Source organism: Solanum lycopersicum, chromosome 4 (assembly GCF_036512215.1).
Source record: "Solanum lycopersicum chromosome 4, SLM_r2.1".
NCBI lineage: Eukaryota > Viridiplantae > Streptophyta > Magnoliopsida > Solanales > Solanaceae > Solanum > Solanum lycopersicum.
In genome coordinates this window covers 53,683,607-53,707,214 of record NC_090803.1, presented here as the reverse complement: position 1 = coordinate 53,707,214, position 23,608 = coordinate 53,683,607, and the positions used below count along the sequence as shown (strand labels likewise).

At 31.3% G+C, this 23,608-nt stretch overlaps 1 protein-coding gene across 1 annotated transcript; it reads left to right on the top strand.

Annotated features, from left to right (window-relative positions):
- Positions 1 to 2,426: 2,426 nt before the first annotated feature.
- TPS28 (terpene synthase) lies at positions 2,427 to 5,535 on the top strand. Its single transcript, NM_001330098.1, has 7 exons — positions 2,427 to 2,540; positions 2,850 to 3,117; positions 3,309 to 3,684; positions 4,039 to 4,257; positions 4,359 to 4,497; positions 4,721 to 4,966; positions 5,233 to 5,535. The coding sequence occupies exons 1-7, from the start codon at positions 2,427 to 2,429 to the stop codon at positions 5,533 to 5,535; spliced, it is 1,665 nt and encodes a 554-aa protein (NP_001317027.1).
- Positions 5,536 to 23,608: the final 18,073 nt, after the last annotated feature.

Sequence of the window (23,608 nt, the reverse complement as noted above, 5' to 3'; positions counted from 1 at the left end):
CTTTCTTCGGTACCAACTGAGACAACAAGCTTAAAGGGTTAAGACAAAGTGAAAATTAGGTATATAACATTTTTTATAGTAATATTCTCAAGTTATAGCATTATAGTTTGTCTTTCACTATATAACATTTAATATATCAAGTTATAGCATATTATTATAAGGGATAATGCCCAAATACCCCTCAACTTATTGCTGAAATCTCAGAGACACACTTATACTATACTAAGGTCCTATTACCCTCCTGAACTTATTTTATTAATAATTTATTACCCCTTTTCGGCCTACATGACACTATCTTGTGGGCACAACGATGGTTGACTTTTTTTTCAAACTAGTGCCACGTCGGCTAAAAAGGGGTAGAAAATTACTTATAAAATAAGTTCAGGGGTAATAGGACCTTAGTATAGTATAAGTGTGTCTCTGAGATTTCGAGCATTATTCCTTATTATAAATCAAAGGTTGGTTTTAAATAATTGAAAACATGTGTTTTTTTAAAAAATAAAAAAATAAATATAACGGTTCTGTGATTTGATTCCTTAAAACGCTCAATTTAGTTACCTTAAAATTGGTTAGTACATATTAAGAAATTAAAAAGAATAAGATTACTTAGTTACCTTAAAACGCTAAATTTATTTGAAATCAAATTAAATTGTGATTTTATTTTCTTAAAACGCTCAATTAAAACGAAATCAAATTAAAATCTATTTTTTCCATTTATCGCGTTTCTCTCTCTTGTTTGCAGATTGCATTTTCATTTTTTTTAAGTGATTGAAAATGATCTTTTATCCTCCAGCATTATTTGAAAGTGTATTTTAAAGGAATATACGTGCTCAAGTGAAAATCATAAATATTGCATCATTATAAATAATGATGTGTCAACGGGACACATATATACCTTTAAAATATATTATTAAATAGCATAAAGATAAAAAAACTTCTATACAATTTAATATCATAACAACAATTCGATCAAAATTAAAATGTTTTCCACACCCGTTATTTCTCTTATTTTTTCATTCTATACCATTTTTTCACATGCATTAATTAGGCCATTAAAATTTGTATTCCCCATATTTCTTTGTAAAAAATAATCTATTGCCTTTCCTTTGCATAAATTACTCTCTACATTTCTTTTGTAGATTGATTTTTTATATTAGGAGTTTTAAATGAATTACTCTTAATCTATCAAAAACATAATCTATCAATTGTCTTTCTTTTGCATAAAGCCTAGCTTAGAACACTTTTAATCTATAAAAAATATGATGATTAGAAACTTACCCTCTTTGAAAAATATAGAAATTGCATCAAGATAGATTTTTCCTTGATTAATTATATTTGGTATAACTATTATTTTAAGGCATTTATAGAAGGCGGCTTCGACATTATAGTTTCTAAAAATGTTGGCTCATGTTGTGCTGATCATTTCTATTTTGGGTCAAATAAATTTTGTATGAAAGAAAGAAAAAGTAAAATTGAAAACCATGTACTGAGAATTGAAAATAATTTTGTATTATTGTTTTCTCTTTTGATAAAATAAATAATAATGCAACAACACATATATAGTGTAGTTGATCGAGTACAAAAGAGAGGAGAGTCATTATTCTAGAAAGAGTCTTGTAAGTTGTAAAATGTTATTTTAAGTATTATTTAACTAATAATGCAACAACACCTATGCTGTACATTAATATTTATATCTCAATATATATTAACATTTTAATACAAAAACAGCTAGCAGTTTGTGTTTCTTTCTTTATAAAGTATTACCTAAAAAATAAATTAGTTTCTTAAAAAGAAAAAACGTTATTTTCTTAATTTGTAAAACAAATTACTTTATCGGTTCTATTTTACTTGTCCCAATTTCTTTTTTATAATCATATGATTTTTTTTTTCATCATACTAATACGGAAAAATGCTTTTTAGTTATAGTTTTTTTGATATAATTTTTTTTAAATATCTAAATTTTAGTTTTAAAATATTAGATTAATCTAATTGAGTTTATCTTTAAAGTGGTCAAATTGACTTGAAAATCATAACGACAACTATTTTGGATCAAAGAAAGTTATTTTAAAAAACCATTTATCTGTAATAATAAGTTTTTTAACACATAAACATTGGTATATATAGATTGGATTTTTTATTATATAAACTTAGATGATTCACAAATTTTAGTTTACTTTTTCTTAGTTAGACCGTTGAAGGTCACAAGTAATAATTGCTAGAACTCGTAGATAGAATTTTCACATGGCATGCCGCCTAACACTACTTGAATTTCTAAAATGTGTTTCTCTCACATTATAATTAAATTATTATAATTCTCTATATAACTACTCATAGCAATGGAAAAATACTAAGCAGAAAACACTGAAAAACCCATACATTTGAATATTTTTTTAGATTTTGCAAAGTACATCCATAATATAGCATCAATGAGTTTATTGGAAGGAAATGTAAACCATGAAAATGGGATTTTTCGCCCAGAGGCTAATTTCTCTCCTAGTATGTGGGGAAATATTTTTCGCGATTCTAGTAAGGATAATCAGGTAAATATACGTATACAGTCAAATCTTTCTATAATGAAACAATTTGTCTAAATATTTTCCGACTGTTAATAGTGAAATGTTGTTATATATAGAAAACATACAATAATAGCATAATATTATTAAATAGTGAAATGTTGTTATATATACCGAACATACAATATAATATAATATTATTAAGTATTGCTATGATAAGTGACTTGTAATTTTTATGGTATATGCTTATTTAATTGTCTTTTAGTCACCCTTTTTTCATTCTATATACTATAGTAGCTTTAACAAAATTACTAACAATGTACATAACATGTTTAGATATCTGAGGAAGTTGTTGAGGAGATAGAGGCTTTAAAAGAAGTAGTGAAGCACATGATAATAAGTACTACTAGTAATGCCATTGAACAAAAAATTCATTTGATTGACACTCTTGAACGTCTTGGTATTTATTATCACTTTGAGAAGGAGATTGAAGATCAACTAAGCAAGATGTTTGATCAAAATCTCATCCATGAAGAAGATGATCTATACAAGGTTGCATTATATTTTCGATTGTTTAGACAACATGGCTATCCAATCTCTTCCGGTATGATTATATAAACTTATTACAATTTTGTTTTCAATAAACATCTTACATTTTGTCAGTCTAAAGATACTCTTAACATGGTGATAATGTCATCACGCCTTTTTGTCTTTCCAATTATCAATATGAGACTTTGTTTACACATTCAACGGTAATTAACTCTGACATAACGAAATATTTTGTGAATTAATTAGATTGTTTCAACCAATTCAAGGACACCAAGGGAAAATTCAAGAAAACCCTACTTATAGATGTAAAGGGTATGTTAAGTTTGTATGAAGCAGCACATGTTAGGGAACATGGAGATGACATATTAGAAGAGGCACTTATCTTTGCAACATTCCATCTTGAGAGGATAACACCTAATTCCTTAGATTCTACACTTGAGAAACAAGTAGGACATGCACTTATGCAATCTCTTCATAGAGGTATCCCAAGAGCTGAAGCACATTTTAACATTTCAATATATGAAGAATGTGGATCAAGCAACGAAAAGCTACTAAGACTTGCCAAATTAGATTACAATTTGGTACAAGTGCTACACAAGGAAGAGCTCAGTGAACTCACAAAGTAAGTTATTGTTGAGTTTATGTTAATGAGTTCTGCCTCCCTCCAGTTTAATTTGTTTGTTCTACTTTCCATTTTAGTGTTTCTCGAGTCTGATCTTATCCTCAAATTAAAGCCTTATTTGCAAAAGGAGTAGGTAGCAAGATATATGACACTCTCTAATTTCAATTTTTCACATGACATGCATGTCTGTTTAAGATCATAAGATTACTATATATCTCTTAAACTACAAGAGTAAAAGTTTTTTTTTACTTTCGTAAGCGCCATGCCTATTTTTATTTTTTACAATATTATATTGACATATTATGTAGTATTATTAGTTAAGCTAACTAAACATTACTCTTGTTAATTGTGAAGGTGGTGGAAAGATTTGGATTTTGCATCAAAACTTTCATATGTGAGAGACAGAATGGTGGAATGTTTTTTTTGGACAGTGGGGGTGTACTTTGAACCACAATACTCCCGAGCTAGAGTTATGCTTGCAAAATGCATAGCTATGATTTCAGTAATTGATGACACATATGACTCTTATGGAACTCTTGATGAACTAATTATATTCACGGAAGTTGTGGATCGGTATGTCACATAAATTGAAGCAGAGTATATCAATTTTTTTGTTTGTTGTAATTATATATGGAGTGGATACACTTGATTAACATTTTCTTTTATCGTTATAGGTGGGATATAAGTGAAGTTGATCGACTCCCAAACTATATGAAACCGATATATATATCTCTTCTCTATCTCTTCAACGAGTATGAAAGAGAAATCAATGAACAAGATAGATTCAATGGAGTTAATTATGTCAAAGAGGCGGTATGACACTTAATCAAAAACACTAATATCATCTAAGTTACTTGGACCATCCAAAAATGTTGTTGCACTTTTGTCGTACTTTTATTGAAAATTCCCAACATTTGAATGATTCGACGCTCTGACAACATTTTTTAAGAGTTCGAATGGCATACAATATCATTTGTCCTTTGAACTTATGAGTTTCAACTATTTAATAAATATATTATTAATTTCTTGAATATAGATGAAAGAAATTGTGAGGAGTTACTACATTGAAGCAGAATGGTTCATTGAAGGGAAAATTCCATCTTTTGAAGAGTATCTAAACAATGCATTGGTCACTGGAACTTATTATCTACTTGCTCCAGCATCATTATTGGGCATGGAGTCAACATCAAAGAGAACATTTGATTGGATGATGAAAAAACCTAAAATTCTTGTGGCTTCTGCAATAATTGGTAGAGTTATTGATGACATAGCTACTTATAAGGTACTTTTCATATACAAATTGTGTTTTGAGATTTCCAACAATACTTTTTCAGTTTATAAAACAAGTGAATGATTTACTATTGTTGTGTCTATTTTACCCTTGTTATTAAATACAGTACTATTCATTTTTCAATATTGTTTAGATGACTAATGCTTATTTAATAAGGAACACAGTGTCAAGTCAATGTGAACAACAATTGTCGGGCAAAAGGAGTATAAACATTGTTTATAACATTCTCCTGATGAATTATATTTTGTTTCTTATAGATTGAGAAAGAAAAAGGACAACTTGTCACAGGAATAGAATGTTATATGCAAGAGAATAATTTATCAGTGGAAAAAGCAAGTGCACAACTTTCTGAAATAGCTGAAAGTGCATGGAAGGATTTGAACAAAGAGTGCATTAAGACTACTACTTCGAATATTCCAAATGAAATCTTGATGCGTGTGGTGAACTTAACACGTCTGATTGATGTTGTTTACAAGAACAACCAAGATGGATATAGTAATCCAAAAAATAATGTAAAATCTGTGATTGAAGCTTTACTCGTGAATCCTATCAATATGTAAGGATGTTGGATCATGGAAGATGGTCGATCAAAGAAGTTGATATAATTAATTTTGTGCCTTAGTCAATAATTTCATTAATAAAGTAATTTGTAGTCCATCATATTTTCATTATTAGTTCAATCTAAAACTTCAATTATCTTATTTGTAGGACTAAAGCATTTAGAACATCAATGTATCAGTCAAGCAACGTATATATTTTTAGTTCTATTTAAGTTTTTGGTTGTCCTTAAAAGCAATGTAAAATTACACAAAAATTTAGCACATGAAAGCACCTTCACTTTTATGACTTTGCTTAATTAGCTTCAACAATTCATCTGAGGCATGTGATACTGATGCATTCACAAAAACTTCAAAGTTAAAATTTCAAAATCAAATGTTAAATCATCAAGGAATAATTATCTTTTCAAATGAAAAATAAATAACAATTGTATATGATTTGTATATTAAGTCACACGCCTCTTTGTCACACTGCAACTTATTATTAAGAATATGCGAAAATCCAATTGTTGGATCTTTTAAATAATACTCCAACCGTCCCATTTTATACCTCACCTTATTATTTACACTTGCATTAAGAAATGATGTAATTTTATCCTTATTTAATGTTTTCTTAAGTCAACTTTATAATATACGATGAATACATTTTCAAGATTAATTAACTAATCTATTCAAGGTCATAATAGGCAAAATATTGTAATTTATGCATAAATTTTATAAAATAACAAGTATTATGGTTCAACTATTTATAGAAAGTGATGACATATAAAATGAGACGGAGGAAGTAACAGATAGTACATTTTAATATCAAATTTACAAATCCCATAACATTAATACGAATAATCAAATTAAAATTAAACACAACCAACTCCGACGACCTAGTCTAATTATATACAAGAGGTAAGATAAAGAAAAAGACACAACTTTGGCCGAAAGAGAGATGTAGAAGTTGAGACTTCATCACCACCTGGTTGTTCTACTTCAGTACAGACTGCTGCCACAAACAAGCAATTCTACAATCCAGTTACGAGAGCACCATTGGATAATTCTAGCATCAGCTGTTATAATTGTGGAGGACTCAGACATGTGTCTCGTGTTTGCCTTTCACCGAGGACCGAGAATGCTAATCCTAGTGTTAATAAACCATCTTCTAATCTTGCTAGCACCTCTTCACAACCCTCCCAATCTTGGCTTGTGGACAGTGGCACCACACACTGCTAATCTTGACAACCTCGCTAGTTGTTCTTGTTGGATTTTATTTGCCATGATTTCTTACCATAAATAGGTTTTTCTTTTAGAAAAAGATTTTGGATTGCCTAATCCTTTTTTTCTGGTAGAAAAAGGTTTAGGACTTTATAAATAGAGACATGTTCCTTCTAACTTAATCAGTATTCACAATGTAGTCATAAGGGCTTTGATAGTTTTGGTTAGAGGGAGAATTTGTGGGTCACAATCTTGATACGTTATCACTTGTGTGAACCTCCCATGTATTCCGAGTGAATTGGTTGAGGTTGTTTCTCTCTGTATTTTGTACTCTCATATTTATAGTGGATTGCTCATCTCCTTTGTGGACGTAGGTCGATTAACCGAAACACGTTAAATCTTTGTGTCTTTTGGTATATTTCTCGTTGTCTTCTTACTCGTGGGTTTGTTTTGCTAGCTTCCGCGTTAACACCTGCTTATTTCGGTTCTAACAGTTCTGCGTAATGGTTCTAAATTACCTATGTCTCACATTGGTTCTTCTTCTTTGCATGTTCGAGGGGCTCCCTTCAATTTAGACAATATTCTGTGCGTCCCTACCGCTAAGCAAAATTTAATCTCTGCTAGTTCTTTTGTTAAGGCTAATAATGTTTCTTGTGAATTTTTTCCTCACTATTTTCTAGTGAAGGATTAGGCAACGAAGGCTCCGTTGTTCAAAAGTCTGAATGATGATGGTCACTATACCCTTCCAGCGTCTCCATTGCAGTCTCTTGTCCAGTCATACTCTGCAACATTGAGAGACTGGCATGCTCGGCTTGGACATGCTTCTTCTTCCACAGTTCGTGTTTAGTTTCTAATAATAATTTAAGTTCTGATAGCTCTATTAGTTCACGTAGTTCATTGTGTCATGTGTTGTTTGATGATCGGCTATTCCCTTTTCAAGAAGTCGATGGTGTGTGTGCCACGTCTACTATGTCTGAAACAAGCATAACCGGACGAACCGGTTGACCTGACCTGATGGTGGCGATGTTTGTCGGACTAAGGATTTGAGACTTACACCCGATGATGGAGCAGTGGTGTGCATTTTGATTGAATCGCCCGTATGGATAGTTAGTGATCTTGAATACTGTTGTGCGGAATTTGAGATAATACGAGAAAATATAAACGCGAAAAACAAGACAACAGATTTACGTGGTTCACCAATAAATTGGCTACGTCCACGGGAAGAGAGGGAGCAGTTTTATTATGGAGAGGCAAAAAACAGAATTACAGAATAGGGTTTCCCATAGCGTCTATATATAGTGCTAAGCTACGCCCTAACAGGCTTGGGCCCAACATACAGAATCAACAGAAAATTAAGGGTCCGATTCAAGGCATTCAACAAATACCTCTTCTTCTTTTCCTTTTGATATATTCATATCATTGATTCTGGTAGCTTTTACATTAGCTGGCAACGCGGTAAGGTTTGTGACCTTTCTAGTCTTGAAATCATCTTTCAAAGCTTCTCCCACTTTGAGCATCTCAATAAATTTTGTCCCATCATACATAACATTCTTTCATAGTACTTAGGATCTTGAGTTCGAATTAACATTTCAGTGATCTCATGTTCAGACATGGGAGGTTGAACTATTGCGGCCTCTTTTCTCCAACGAAAAATGTACTCTCGATAATTTTCTGTAGACCTCTATTTGATCTTCTCCAAGTAGTAGCGATTTGGGGCAAATTCTACGTTATGTCCAAATCTTTCAGTGAAATCCTTTGCGAGTGCATTCCAACTCATTCATTTTTTTAATTCTTGTGAGTAAGTCATTCTAGAGCTTCTCTATTTAAACTTCGACTAAAAAGACGCATTAACAGTGCTTCATTTTTGTCAACTCTCACGAGTTGATCACAATAAACTTTCAGATGTGCTAGTGGATTTCCAGTTCCATTAAAAGTGACAAACTTTAGCACTTTGAACCCTTTCGGAAGGTCCAAATCCGAATGAATGCAATTTTATAGTACAATTTGAAAAGACAACACCGAAGCTCTTGGATGCAATAAGAAAAGTTAGAGATGACTTTAACTATATTTAAATTTTAAGAAAAAAAGAACATAATAGAATCATATTTCACTAAATTGTCTTAGATATATTTGTACTTTTAAAAAATTAATAATTTATGATATTAATGGAACCATATGTTTATATAAGGGGTTTTCTTGAAATATATTATCTTTATTGAAATGGATGATTTTTTCCATTGTCCCAAGTTAAGATCGAAGAAAAATTAGTATTTTAGAGAAATTATTAATTTATTGAATATTAATTTCTAAAGATTTTACTCTATTATGGAGAGACTGTATTAAATAAATGTACTCTAAATTATAAAAGCAACATGGAAAAATTTACCATACATAGGAATTAAAAGGCATTTAGTTTATTGATAAGTTTTTTAACACATAAATATTGGTATATAACTTGGATTGGTATTATCAAAACTAAGATAATTCACAAATTTTATTCAACTTTTTTTACACCGTTGAATCACAGTTCACTTGTCATTTGGTTAAGCAAAAAAAATGCTCTTCGGCCTATTAATAAAATGGCAGTTCTCCTTTGAAACAGTAAAGCAAATATTCAACCTTAATTCATTTTATAAATAACTCACGTCCTCCTCTTCCATTTCCCTTTGACATATTTGATTTGATGTTTATTTTAGTTTTTTTTTTACATTATTAACTTACCTTTTATGTAAATAGGGAAGAGTAGTTTAATTTTGAAAAAATATCTGAAATAATTTCTTAGGTCATTGTCTATCACGATTTTAGTATTAATTTTTTATATTATTATTTATATATCATCATAGTAATATTTATCTATTTTTCACTATTATTGTTTTGCTACATTATAAGTTAGAAACTTACGGTCTCTCTGCTTCGAAAAGAATGATCTAGTTTCACTTTGAATGAAGTTTAAGAAACTAAAATTAATTTTGTGATTTTAAATTATAGTTATGTCAAATATGTCAAAATAGTCCTTTAATCTTATGATTTTAAATATGTCATGTGAGAAATTAAAATTAAATATTATTAAAAAGGATATCGAATCAATTCTTTTTTAAACGGAGAAAGTATTATTATTATTATCAAATACACAAGTTCAAGGGCTTGATAATTTGATTGGTGTTGTTGTTGCTGATTCTTCAGATGACACTAATTCTAGTAGTGTTATTTCATTGGATGTAGTCACCTATTCAAAATCATCGGATAGTTACACGAGCGCAAACAAGAAATCTTAAGCCCAAACGTATCCATACCTTCTCTATCTACTGTAGGCTGGCTCTTGATCCCACATGTTATACTCATGCTATTAAAATTCCTGAATGGAGATGTGCTATGTCTACGGAATATAATGCGCTCATTGCAACTGGTACTTCGAGGTTGGTTCCACCTCATAAAGCTACAAATGTCATTGGTTGTAAATGGGTTTAAAAAAAAAGACCAAATGGCTCTATTGAACGACATAAAGTCAGATTAGTTGCCAAGGGTTTTCATCAACGTCTTGGAATTGACTTTGATGATACCTCCAGTCCTGTTGTCAAACCTACAACTATTCGGCTATTGTTTTCTATTGCGGTGCCACAGGGATGGATTGTTAATCAACTTGATATCTCTAACGTGTTCTTGCTTGTTAAGCTAGATGAGCATGTATACATGGTTTAACCACCAAGATTTGTGTGATCATAATCACCCTAATTACATATGCAAGATAGAGAAGTCTATATATGATCTTAAACGGGCTCCTCGAGTATGGAATAAGTGTTTGGCGGATGCCTTGTGTGAGTTTGGTTTCCAAGGCTCTAAACAGATTCTCTACTCTTTTTTAGAAGCATGGGCACTGAAAAATTATTTTTTTTTTATCTATGTTGATGACATTATAGTCTTGGGAACGTCTATGCATCTTGTTTCTTCATTGCTTTAACAGTTAGAAATGTGATTCTCTTTGCGGAACTTGGACAAGCTTAATCACTCTTAGGGTATTGAAGCTACATGGCTATCTGATGGGTTGTTGTTACATCAGTCTAAATATATACATGATCTCTTAGAACGTAGTAACATGTTAACTTGCAATGATATTTCTACTCCCATGTGCCCGAGCAATGAACTGAACAACGGTGACAACACTTAATTCCTTGATGAAAGTCTTTATCGAAGTATTATTGGTGGCTTAAAATATCTCACTTTTACTAGACCTGCTATTACATTCTCGGTAAATAAACTTTGTCAATTCATGCATAGTCCGACAGAAACATTAGGCATCAGTTAAGCGTATCTTGCAATATCTAAAATTCACTTCTTCTCATGGTATTCTCTTTTCAAAACAAAACTCTCAGCAACTACAGGGATATTGTGATGCTGATTGGGAAGGCAGTATAGATGATCGAAAGTTTACTACTGGTTTTGTAATTTTCTTTGGTTCGTAGTTTGCTTCTTGGTGTTCTTGCAAACAACGATTTGTCTCACGATCTACTACTGAGGTCAAATATCGCTATCTTGTTGTTACCACCAGTGAACTTCTATGGATTCGTCTATTATTGAAAGAAATTGATCTTTCTTCTGGTTCCTTACCTTTATTGTGGTGTGATAATTTAAGTGCAACCTATCCTACAGCTAACCTAGTGTTTTCACTCTCGCACCAAACATATGGAGATCGATTGCACTTTATTCGATATCTTATACAGAAAAAGAAACTTCACGTTCAATATATTTCTTCTCATGATCAGCTTGAGAATATTCTTACCAAGCCTCTCTTGAAGGATCTTTTTTATTACGTGGCAAGTTGAACCTTCGACCTGGTTCAACTTGAGGGGGAGTGATAAGTATGGTATTAAGGTATTAGTTAATGTATCTACTAAGGATTATTTATGTAATTATCTATGTATAAACTCTTGTATAAATACATAAATATATGATCAATGAAGTACACATTGGGTTCTACTTTACAGAATACACCTATACCCAGAAAGGATGTAGCAAGAATAGTATATTATTAGTACACCCAGATGCTGGTAAGGATCATTGACTAACAAAAGTTAAATATAACACCACTGTCGGTTGTTATGGATAAGTTAATGATAAAAGAATTCAGATGAGAAAACTTCTGGAATACTGAGTTGAAATTTCAAGCTAGGCTAGGCATTAATGAAATCTAAGGGAGATTAGGTCTAGGGCCAACCAAAGACAAAATTTGGGTGAAATGTATTCGTAGAGTTTATATTTATTGTTTCTAAGACGTTGAGAAATATGTAAAACTTCGCAAAAGTGATTGGGGTGAGTAGAACTTCCGATATCATAGTTGGCATAAAGGGGTGGGTTTGTGAAAGGGTCACTTTTGGGTGGATTTTCGAGGTTCCTTCCTATGCAAGTCACTATAGTAGGTGAAACGTCACTGCCGTGGTGAGATAAATTCTCGTTATAGCGGGAAATCCTTCTACAATATAGTCACTATAGTGGGATTGTGCAACTCACTACTTGCAGCTTACCAAGGCTAGAATCAATGAAAAAAGCTTCTTACGTTGAATTAAGCTTGAAAAAAAAAGCTCAACGTCTTCAAACAAAGTAAAACCCATACTGCTACAACCACTACAACATACAATCCACAATGAAAACTATACCAAAATGACCAGGTCGCAAAGTAGAGAAACTTTCCTGAAGCTTGCAAGAGGAAATTACTAAAACCTAAAGAGTATTTTATGGATTTGGGGAAAATTTCTTTGTATATATTTAGTGCTACAGGAACGTGAAAATGAAAGAGAAAATGAAGATGGTATTAGAACATAAATAAATCATTGTACAATTATACTTGCTAGTTAACAAGAGTCCTTATAGTACTTGTTATCTTTAACGACTTAAAATTTGTATGATTGTTTATTATACGTTCAAGTCTCATGAGAAGAGCGTTATCTGCAAAAACATTACTTTACACAAATGGTCGATTAAATAAATTCTTCACCGACCTTGGCTCACCTCACGTACCTGCTTGCATCTCACAAAAAATGCAAATATTTCTATTTTCTGTAGTTGTATTAAGAAACGGTTTGATGCTTTCAAAGCTAAACTCATAGACCTTCGATTTGATATCTTATGGACCCATATATCTTTATATATTGGGATAAAAATCACAGACTTATATGACCAAAACATGAGATATAACCTGTGAACACTTAAAATATGACAAACCAAATCCTTATTAATTTATTTATCACTCTTTCCATGAAAATGCAAGTTTATTTAGACAATTTAAAAGTGTGAGTGTTACAGTAATATTGTTGATCATATTATTGTGAATGTCAAATCAAGATGAGGACTGACAATGTGAATCGTATTTGTTACTCTGGTTATAATTGTATGTTATCTGATTTATTAAATTGTGGTTACCTATTCATATTTCTTGTAGTTGAAGAGGACCGATGATCCTCCTAGTACCATGTGAATTTTATGTACTAATATTATACTTGCGCTTCTTTATTAAGTACATGACATATTTTGACGGCTGCTTCGCGACCTTAATTATTATATAACTCCGGCATTTACAAGGGTAAGCTACTTCTTCCAGGGTAATATTAGTGACTTTGTGAACACTGTTTATCCTCTTAAATTAAACTAATAACAATTAAATGAACACCTAACTAACTAATCAATTTTTTTTGACGTTAAAATATAATTATAAAGGTAAATCTGTATTGGAATATGCTAACTATTTTTCATTAGAAGTATTTCATCTTTTAATCTATAATTTAAATTTTAGATGATCTTTTGACTTTGCGTAATTGGCCCACATACTAACTCTACTTTATTTTGTTTTTCAAAAGTCATTCAACTTTCTCAAGTTAGATTTTATGATCATTATTTTAAGAAGTATGATTTTCGTTACCTATTTAATGATGTGGAAATTGTAAATAATTTGAATTATTTTATAAAAAATTAAAGCAATATCTAGAACAATTTAGGATTCATGTCATCTAAACATCCAACTTAGTTCTTCACTTGACTCGTTTAATGAGTTGACAAGGATCTCATCCATTGTTATTCAAAATTAAGGCACCTCATGCAGAGTTTAACTTTTTTTTTTTCAAAATTCTCAATCGATTTAAAGTAGGGGTGACACGATAAAGATCTCATTATTTGATATTGACCTTGATTTACGTCATTCCCTCATAGAGGGAATATTTCCGTTATGGTTATGTTGTTGTAGTGGCGTATGTGAAGCTATAGCGTGGCTGAAACTCAAAAGTATGAGTTCTTTTATTTTTTATCCTCCTATTCAGTGGTAAGACAAACGAGGGTTGCGCCAAAATCCTCTGAAAGCTACTCCAAGCTTGGGGACAAGGGAGAGGAGAAGTACTTCCGGAAGAGTGGTCAAATTCATTTATTTTTGGTCTACATCCATAACGGTTCACTCCACGGAGCTAAAAGCTCGTGTTTAGTGTTCTTCAATAGTTTCTTGGTATTCAAGTAGGCAGGGCTTAATTGACTATTTAGACATATTTTTACTTGCATATTAACTTGTAAATTATTGGGAGTTTGCATATGTAGGCTTGAGTGCGGAATTTGGATAGATGAGTTTGTGGATCATGGTTGTTTAGGGTGGTAAGGTGTTTAACTAGTTGATGTTGATCTTATGAATGTTTTTAGGTGTTGTTTGAAAGTTGGTAATCGGGGTGTTATGGGTCATAAGTAGGAAAATTATCTGGGAGAAGCCACTAATATTAGATAATATGGTTATTATATTCAAGTTATGTTATGTATGTATGTTAAAATTTCTGTAGTGGAACTTGTACAAGGCCTGTTGGAGAAACATAAGGATTAAATGTGAATTGATTGTTTGAAAATATCATGCAATAAAGGTAGTTTGTTTGCTTTTAGTTTTGCAAGAGTAATTTTATTTTATTGTGATTGTATGAGTATTGATTCATTTGGTACCACGTATGGTATATATTATCAATTGGCTAGGATACCAAGCCTTGCATAGGATCCCTCTGGTTTGGGTACACACCTTATATAGGTAATATTATCGGTTGGCTCGAGTACCACATCAAATACAAGTTGCTATATAGTTGGCTCTGGTACTACACCTGATACATGTTTTATTATGTTCTATATTATGGTTCTATCAGTGAACTAGCTTACTCCATTAACGTATTTATCATTGTGATCCTTGAGTGGTTGAGTTATTTTGTTTAATGCGGATTTGTTCTTATAAGATCAAATTTACATGTTAAATATTGTAATAGATGTCTTAAGGATTTCCGAGTAGTCTGAGTTACTTGAAAGGTGAGTTGAAATCAAGTCTGCATTACGAAGATGATTAATACATGTCTCATGAGGTTATTTAGGTCTTGTTGATGGCCAGAGGTCTTACACATACTTTATTTACTTGGGCTTATATGTATATTAAAGGGATTTAGAATATTTCTAAAAGAAAAAAGGTAGAGTCAAAGTGGTCAAGGGCTTGGGCGGTTGGAATGGAACCTTCGAGTAGGGTACATATGGTGTTTGATATGGTAGGCTTGGAATCCTTAGGATGACATAAAGGGGTTTCTTGGAAAAAATCTTACAGTGACAAGAAGGTTGAATGCTTAATGATAGAATTGGCAGCAGAATGAGGTAGGAAGCAAAGAGAAGAAATAATCTAAAAGAGAAGAGAAATTTCTTATAATATTCAATAATAATCTCAATTATATTGTAGTACAATGGATATATAACACCCTCCTATAAGAACATTTTTTTTAGACAATTATCCCAATCACTAACAAAATTAAAAAAAAAAAACAGACAATAATTAATCTTAATTGATAATAGGGACTAAAGATATATTAAAAGAGAAACTAATAAACATAAGGGATTAAATCGGACATATGTAAAAATTCTAAATAAAAGACGCAATAGACATTATGACATGATTTTCTGCTTTTTCTTCAGTCGTAGGACATAGCAGCACTTAGAGTCGTATAGTTCTAAAATGGGCGTTATATTTTTCCTCTTTCATCTTGATTTTCATCCACTTCCTCTGTTTTTTTGTCCCCTTCTTCCTTTGTTTCTTCGTTCCAATCTTCTTCTTCATTCTTGTTTTTTTTGGTTTCCATCCTCCTTTTTTCCTTGATCTAGTTTAGATTCTTGATTTTCATTCTGACCATTATGCTCCTTTTGTCTTTCTTCTTCATGAATTTTTCTTAATTTGTTTGCGTCATAAATAGACTTTGTTGTATTTTCATCTTCTTCATCAAAGTATAATCTCTTGCGTTTATTCAACGCTGAGATGATGCAATTGTTGGAAAAAGCATCAGAGATACCAACTTTTCTAGAAGAAACATTAGACACAGATTCGTTGTCTTCTTGTTCTTTCATAATTTGACTGAAAGATTCATGACATAACAGATCTATTTCATGAATATCAGAGATTCGATTTTCTAGTTGTGTATTATTTTTCTTGGCCCGTGAACGAGGATTGAAAATTGGTGAAGAGGAAGTTGAAGACGAAGATGAAAATACTCCATTTTCAAAAATTGATTTCAATTCACCAGGTAACATTTTGTGTAGGGAGAATCGAAATAGAAAGAAAAAAGGAATAGATATTTATACTTGTTTTCAATATGAAGTGATTGGAGAGATTGTTAATCGCAATTATATAATAAAAATAATTATACATTTATAACATGATTATGATGATCTTGACTATAAAAGACCGTTTTTTATTACAACATTTATTACTATTTTATTTTAGTTATTTTCAATTACTTCGGATTATTTCAAGAAAAAACTATTGACAAAAGATTGTTATTTTTTAATCTTTTTGTTTCTTTTTTATTTTTAGTTTTGAATATGATATTTAGTATCTGTATTAAGGATTTTCAATCATTCCTTCATAATAAAAATAATTAGACATCTATACGCATTAACAACATGATTATGATCAGTGACGGAGCCAAGAATTTAACAAAGGGTGTCCAAAACAACTTGTTATGTCAAAAGAGTCCAAAATATGTTATTTAATCATTTCTTTATCATTTTATTTATATATATGTTATTTTTTTCAGCTGAATGGTGTCCAATACCACTATGTGGCTATGCCACTGATTATGATGATCTCATTGGAGTAAAAAAATTTGACTATTAAAAAATCGAGTTTTTGTACAACATTTATTAGTGTTTTATTTTAGTTCTTTTCATTTATTTTGAATTAAGTAATGAAAAAACTTATTCTTTTTTTCTTTTTTCTTTTGGTTTTCAATATGATATGTAGTATCCCTACTAAATGGAGGAATCTCATTCACTTCATCATAATTTATGGCAGAATATTTTTAAAAATCAAGAATATTTCTCTAATTTGTTTATTGTAGTGCATTTGCTTAAACAATGGACTTATCATTTTAATTTGGGAAAATGCACAAGCACCTCTAGACTTTGATCGAAATCTTAGAGACACACCTTAACTAAACTAAGGTTCTATTACCCTCTTGAACTTTTTCTATTTTTGTAATTTTGTGCACTTTTTGGCTTAAATGACATTTAAATATCTTCCACGAGCCTCAATTGCATGGAGTAGAGCTGTCAATATGGGCTAGCCCACCCCATTTGCGCTAAACAATACATGCTTTGACATTTTATGGGTCATGCCGGGCTAGCCAATTTTTGGCATGGGCCAGGAAATGGTTAGCCCAACCTATAAGTATGTGGGCTACATGCTTGACGGGCCAGCCCACTTTTTTAAAAAAAACTATAATTTTTTTATAATTATTAAATAATAATTTAAAATATTATCATAAATATCGATAAAACAATATTACATGATGTTAATGTTAATATTTCTTAATCAAATCAAAATGAAATTATTTTTATAATATTTATTAGGGATAATATCAGAGACCTCCATGTTTCGCTCTATAACACTCACCTCCCCTTCGGTTTACGATACTATGTCTACCTCCCTTATTTTCATTTACTTGTAACCATTCTTTAAACCTATTTAAAATAAATATAAATTAATATAGATTTGACAATTCTACTCTTTTTTATATAAATTTCTTCTTATTAATAAATATAAGATAAAAAAAACTCATTTAATAAATACATTTAAAATAAATTAACACAAAGACTTGTTGTTTTAATCCAACAAAGATCAAAGTCTTCAACTAAGCTGACCCACATTTTCACCAAATATTAATTCTTTATCTCTATTTCACCTTTACCAATTCACGTAAATTTTTTACCTACAATAACCCATCATTTTCCGGCAATAAATTCTTCAAATAGAAGACAAAATTAAATTTCCCAAGAAAGAAATTCGATAAGAACGATAAGATTTTGTTCTAGTTAAACATTTACACAAGCGAAGAAGAAACATGATCCAACGAATAAAGATAATTCATTGAAAATTAGATCTAAACATTCATATATAAGGGTAAATTTGTCAAATCTAAATTACTTTATATTTATTTAAACAGGTTTAAAGAATGGTTACAAGAAAATGAAAATAAGGGAGGTAGACATAATATCGTAAATCACAGGGAAGGTGAGTGTTATAGAGCGAAGCCTGGAGGGAGATCTCTGAAATTATCTCTATTTATTAAGTTTTTTTTTTCAAGTAAAAGTATAAATATATAATAAAAATCTTAACCTAATTATTTTGAATTTGGACTCTCTTTAATTTTAAATTTTCATATTATATTATATTATATTTTTTAATTAATTATTATCGGCCCACGGGCCGACCCCACCTATATTTCTCAAGTCCATCAAATCAACAGGCTTATTCAGGCCGAGCTAAAAAGCACTTTTTTTAAATGAGCTCCAAAAATTTTAGCTCATTCCTATTAAATCCCGGAATAGGCCAGGCCGGCCCAACGGGCCTAGCCCATATTGACAGCTCTAGCATGGAGTCACGGAGTATGCCACGTAAGACAAAAGGTGCATAAGATTACAAAAAAATAAGTTCAGGGGGTAATAGGATCTTAGTTTAGTTAAGTTTGTCTCTCAAATTTCAATCATAGTCTAGAGGGTACTTGTGTATTTTTCCTTTTCAATTTTATTAATTGAGTTGATGAGAAAATAAAATTACAGCGAAAAATCAATGTATCAATCCTAAAAATTGTAGCCAGATGTAAGTCAAACTTTGTAATTATCATTAACTTCATTATCTTCCTCTTAATATTAGTTTGGTGTGTGTTTATTTATACGAATCATAGTTTTATAATTTTTTAAAATCATATTTATATTTCTGTGGAAAAAAATTCTCAAGAAATCTATTTTATCATTAGTTTTCTAGACTTTTTTTTAAAAAAGAAAATCACTTTCTAAAAAAATTTAACTATCATAGTCACACATCTACCACCGTAATTTTTTTAAAAAAAGAATTCTCTTTTTAAAAAATTTAAGTGTAGCTATTACATTTCTATCACGTTTGTGTCATTTCGAAATTTCATCTCTACTCAAGAATTCATTTCTTCATAATTAAATATCTTACATTTTTTTTATCTTTTCGACTACTTTCTTTTCTTTTCGAGAACTCTTTCTTATTGATCACATCATTTTTACTCTATTAATCTATTATTATTGTCATGTTTACTAAAGGTAGTAATTCAAAATAAATGTTATTCTTGAAAATTAGGATATTATTAATTATTCGCTTCCATATTTATCTTTACTAAAAATATATGGTGAAAATAGAGTACTATTAAACTGAGATCAAAGATTAAATAAAAATAATTGTCAAACTATTTTTTTGGTTATTATTTTTAAAAAAAATGTGTAAACAAAAATAAATACTGATTGATTGACCCATGGATGTAATTGCTTTAGAGGTAATTGGAGTGAAAACTTCATTTACTGAGGTAATGTGAGTATTTTAGAACTAATTACTGATTGATTGACCCATGGTTAGAAATAGTGAGTTGGAATTTCTAAAGCATTTAGAACATCAATGTATCAGTCGAGCAATGTACATATTTTTAGTTCTATTTTCTCAATGAAAATTAGAGCTCAAAAAAAAAGTATGAATAAGTTGGCAAAAACCAACTTATCCTATTTCCTTAAGTTTTTGTTTGTCCTTAAAGCAATGTAAAATTACACAAAAATTTAGCACATGAAAGCACCTTCACTTTTATGACTGCTTAATTAGCTTCAACAATTAATCTGAGGCATGTGATACTGATGCATTCACAAAAACTTCAAAGTTAAAATTTCAAAATCAAATGTTAAATCATCAAGGAATAATTATCTTTTCAAATGAAAAATAAATAACAATTGTATATGATTTGTATATTAAGTCACACACCTCTTTGTCACAATGCAACTTATTATTAAGAATATGGTAAAATCCAATTGTTGGATCTTTTAAATAATACTACAACCGTCCCATTTTATACGTCACCTTTTAAGTTACACTTGCATTAAGAAATGATGTAATTTTACCCTTCTACGCTTATTTAATGTTTTCTTTAGTCAACTTTATAATAAACGATGAATACATTTTCAAGATTAATTAACTAATCTATCAAAGTCATAATAGGTGAAATATTGTAATTTATGCATAAATTTTAAAATGACAAGTATTATGATCCAACTATTTATAGAAAATGATGACATATAAAATGGGATGGAGGAAGTAACAGATAGCACATTTTAATATCAAATTTACAAATCCCATAACATTAATACGAATAATAAAATTAAAACTAAACAACCAACTCCGACGACCTAGTCTAATTATATACAAGAGCCTCTAATATGATAAGATAAGAAAAGATACAACTTTCGCCGAAAGAGAGATGTAGAAGTTGAGGATGCTAACTTGCGGCTTCACATAAGAGACTTCTATTCAACCAGCAGCAATATGATAAGTATGGTATTTAGTGTTGAATCCATCCCATTTTTTGGTCAACTTTTGTTATCAATTGCTACAAGCAATTGTTAAAAAAGAATAGTAATTGGAGTTGAAAATAAAAGATTTGATGGTTGACAAATTGATAAGATTTGCAACCATTTTTGACTTTGCTACATTTACCTATGTCATTAGTTACATATGCATGGTTTTATTCTTCTATAAATAGAGTATTCTTTCTCATTTGTAGAACACACCAAGATAGAGAGAAAAAACCATTTTGAGAGGAAAGTGAGGTATTTCATAGACAATGTAAGAAAAATAGTTTGTGATGAAAAATAGAATGTGAGCGGTATTTTAATTAGGTGGAAACCAAAAGAGTGTTGTTCCTTTTGAGTGTGTAATAGTCACTTTAAGTATTGTATTCGTGACTACACAATGTAAAATTCCTTACTATAGTGATATCAGTTGCTCCTCTTAGCCCGTAGTTTTTTCATTATTTAGAAGGGTTTCCACGTAAAATTCTTGGTGTCATTATTTTTCCATTTTATTTCTGTTACATTTACCATATATATTTTTTGTGTTTGTCCGTGTTTTCTCAACAAACTGGTATGAGAGCCAAGGTTTTATCGGAGTATGCTCTGTGGTTGTAACACAGTCTGAACTTCCACATCAGAAAAGATTTACTTTGATTTGCAATAACAATATTTTTAGCAAAAAATGACGAAAGCCAACACAAGTAGAATGGTTACTTTGAATGGTGTTAATTATGCCATTTGGAAGGGGAAAATAGAAGATCTGCTTTATGTTAATAATTTTTATGAACCAGTATTTACCACTGTAAAGTCTGATAATAAAGCAGATGAAGAGTGGAATATGTTGCACAGACAGGTTTGTGGATTCATTGGGTAATGAGTCGACGATAATATATTGAACCATATTTCTGGGGAGACATGCTCGAACCCTATGGGAAAGTCTTGAAAGTTTGTATGCTCGGAAGACTGGCAACAACAAAATGTTCTTAATAAAGCAGATGTTGAGTTTAAAGTATCATGATGGTTTTCCGATGACAGACCATCTAAATAGTTTTCAAGGGTCATGAACCAATTATCTGCTGTAGGCATCAAATTTGATAAAGAAATTCAAGGTTTGCTTCTACTTGGTTCCCTACCAGACTCTTGGGAAACATTTAGAACGTCATTGTCAAATTCTGCTCCGGATGGTGTGATCTCTATGGATTCTGCCAAGAGTAGTGTCTTGAACAAAGAGATGAGAAGAAAATCTCTAGGTTCTTCTTCGTCGGATGTCCTGATAACTGGCCCCAGAGGGAGAAACAAACTCATGATTCTCAAAATAGAGAACAAAATAGGAGCAAACCCAGAGGCAGACTTAAGGATATTGAGTGCTATCATTGTGGTATGAAAGGGCACACAGAGAAGTTCTGCAAGAAGTTGAAGAGAGAGAACAAAAACAAAGAGGAAACTAAAGAAGATGGCAATGAAAATTGTCTAGCCACAGTTACCACAGAAGATCTTCTTACTATCCTTGATGCGGATATGATAAATATTGCTTGTGATGAGTCAAGCTGGGTTGTGGACACTGGTGCCGCATCTCATGTGACATCAAGGAAGGATCTTTTCTCCTCCTATACTCCTGGTGATTTTAGAACCTTGAGTATGGGTAATGAGACTGTTTCCAGGGTGGTTGGTATTGGTACAATTTTTTTAGAAGTTAGTGTTGGAAGTAAACTAGTTTTGAACAATGTGAAACATGCTTCTGATGTTTGTCTGCACCTAATTTATGTTGGTGTTTTAGATGATGAAGGATATGTTAGTACCAATGGTGATGGAAAATGGAAGCTCATTAAGGGTTCCTTAGTTGTGGCTCGTGGTAACAAACTTCGTAGTCTATACTAGACTACCGCATCTGCTTGTGTTGATATGGTAAATGCGGTTGAGAGCGATAACTCATCAACATGACACAAGAGACTTAGCCACATCAACGAGAAAAGACTTAATTTTCTAGCCAAGAAGAAATTTTTGTCAAATTTCAAAAGTGCTAAATTAGAAAAATGTGAGCAGTGCTTGGCTGGTAAACAAAATAGAGTTTCTTTTAAGTCCTACTCTCTTTCGAGAAAGACAGAGTTACTTGTGTTGGTGCACTCTGATTTATGTGTTCCAATGAAGACAAAGACATTAGGTGGTTCACTCTACTTTGTCACTATCATTGATGATTTCTCGAGAAAAATTTGGGTCTCTGTCTTGAAGACTAAAGAACAAGTGTTAAGTGTCTTCAAGCAGTTTCAGGCTTCAGTTGAAAGAGAAACTGGGAACAAACTAAAATGTATTCGTACTAATAATGGTGGTGAATATTGTGGACCATTTGACGAATGCAAGCATCAAGGTATTAGACACCAGAAACTCCTCCTAAGACTCCTCAGCTTAATGGTTTGGCTGAGAGAATCAACAGGACCTTGATGAAAAGAGTTAGATGTTAGCTTTCTGAAGCAAACTTGTCGAACTCATTTTGGGGTGAGATTTTATTGACCGTTGCACATGTTATTAATCCATCTCCAGTTGTTGCTTTGCAAAGTGATGTACCAAATAGTGTTTGATACGGAAAGGATGTTTTCTATGACCATTTGAGAGTATTTGGTTAAAAAGCTTTTGTATATGTGCCGAAAGATGAGAGGTCAAAGTTAGATACCAAGACAAGGCATGCATCTTCATTGGATATAGCCTAGACGAATTTGGTTATAGGTTATATGATCCAATTGAAAGAAACTTGTGAGAAGTCGTGATATTATTTTTATGGAGAATCAAACAATTAAAGATATTGACATAGTGGAGAAGGTAGAATCTTCAAGTTTTGATGGTATAGTTCATCATGATGATGTTCCTCACAAAAGTGTGCATGATGTTGTAGGGATTGATAATCATGGTGACGCCCAGAATCATGTATCGAATCAACATGTTGATGTTGATAAAAACAATGATATTGTCGTTGATGATCCTAGTC

What these genes read in the sequence shown, in the direction of transcription:
- TPS28 (NM_001330098.1), top strand. Translation starts at nt 2,427, where the DNA reads ATGAGTTTATTGGAAGGAAATGTAAACCATGAAAATGGGATTTTTCGC. An exon ending in ATTCTAGTAAGGATAATCAG is followed by an intron (nt 2,541 to 2,849) that starts GTAAATATACGT and finishes TAACATGTTTAG; the next exon opens with ATATCTGAGGAAGTTGTTGA. An exon ending in GAGCTCAGTGAACTCACAAA is followed by an intron (nt 3,685 to 4,038) that starts GTAAGTTATTGT and finishes TTAATTGTGAAG; the next exon opens with GTGGTGGAAAGATTTGGATT.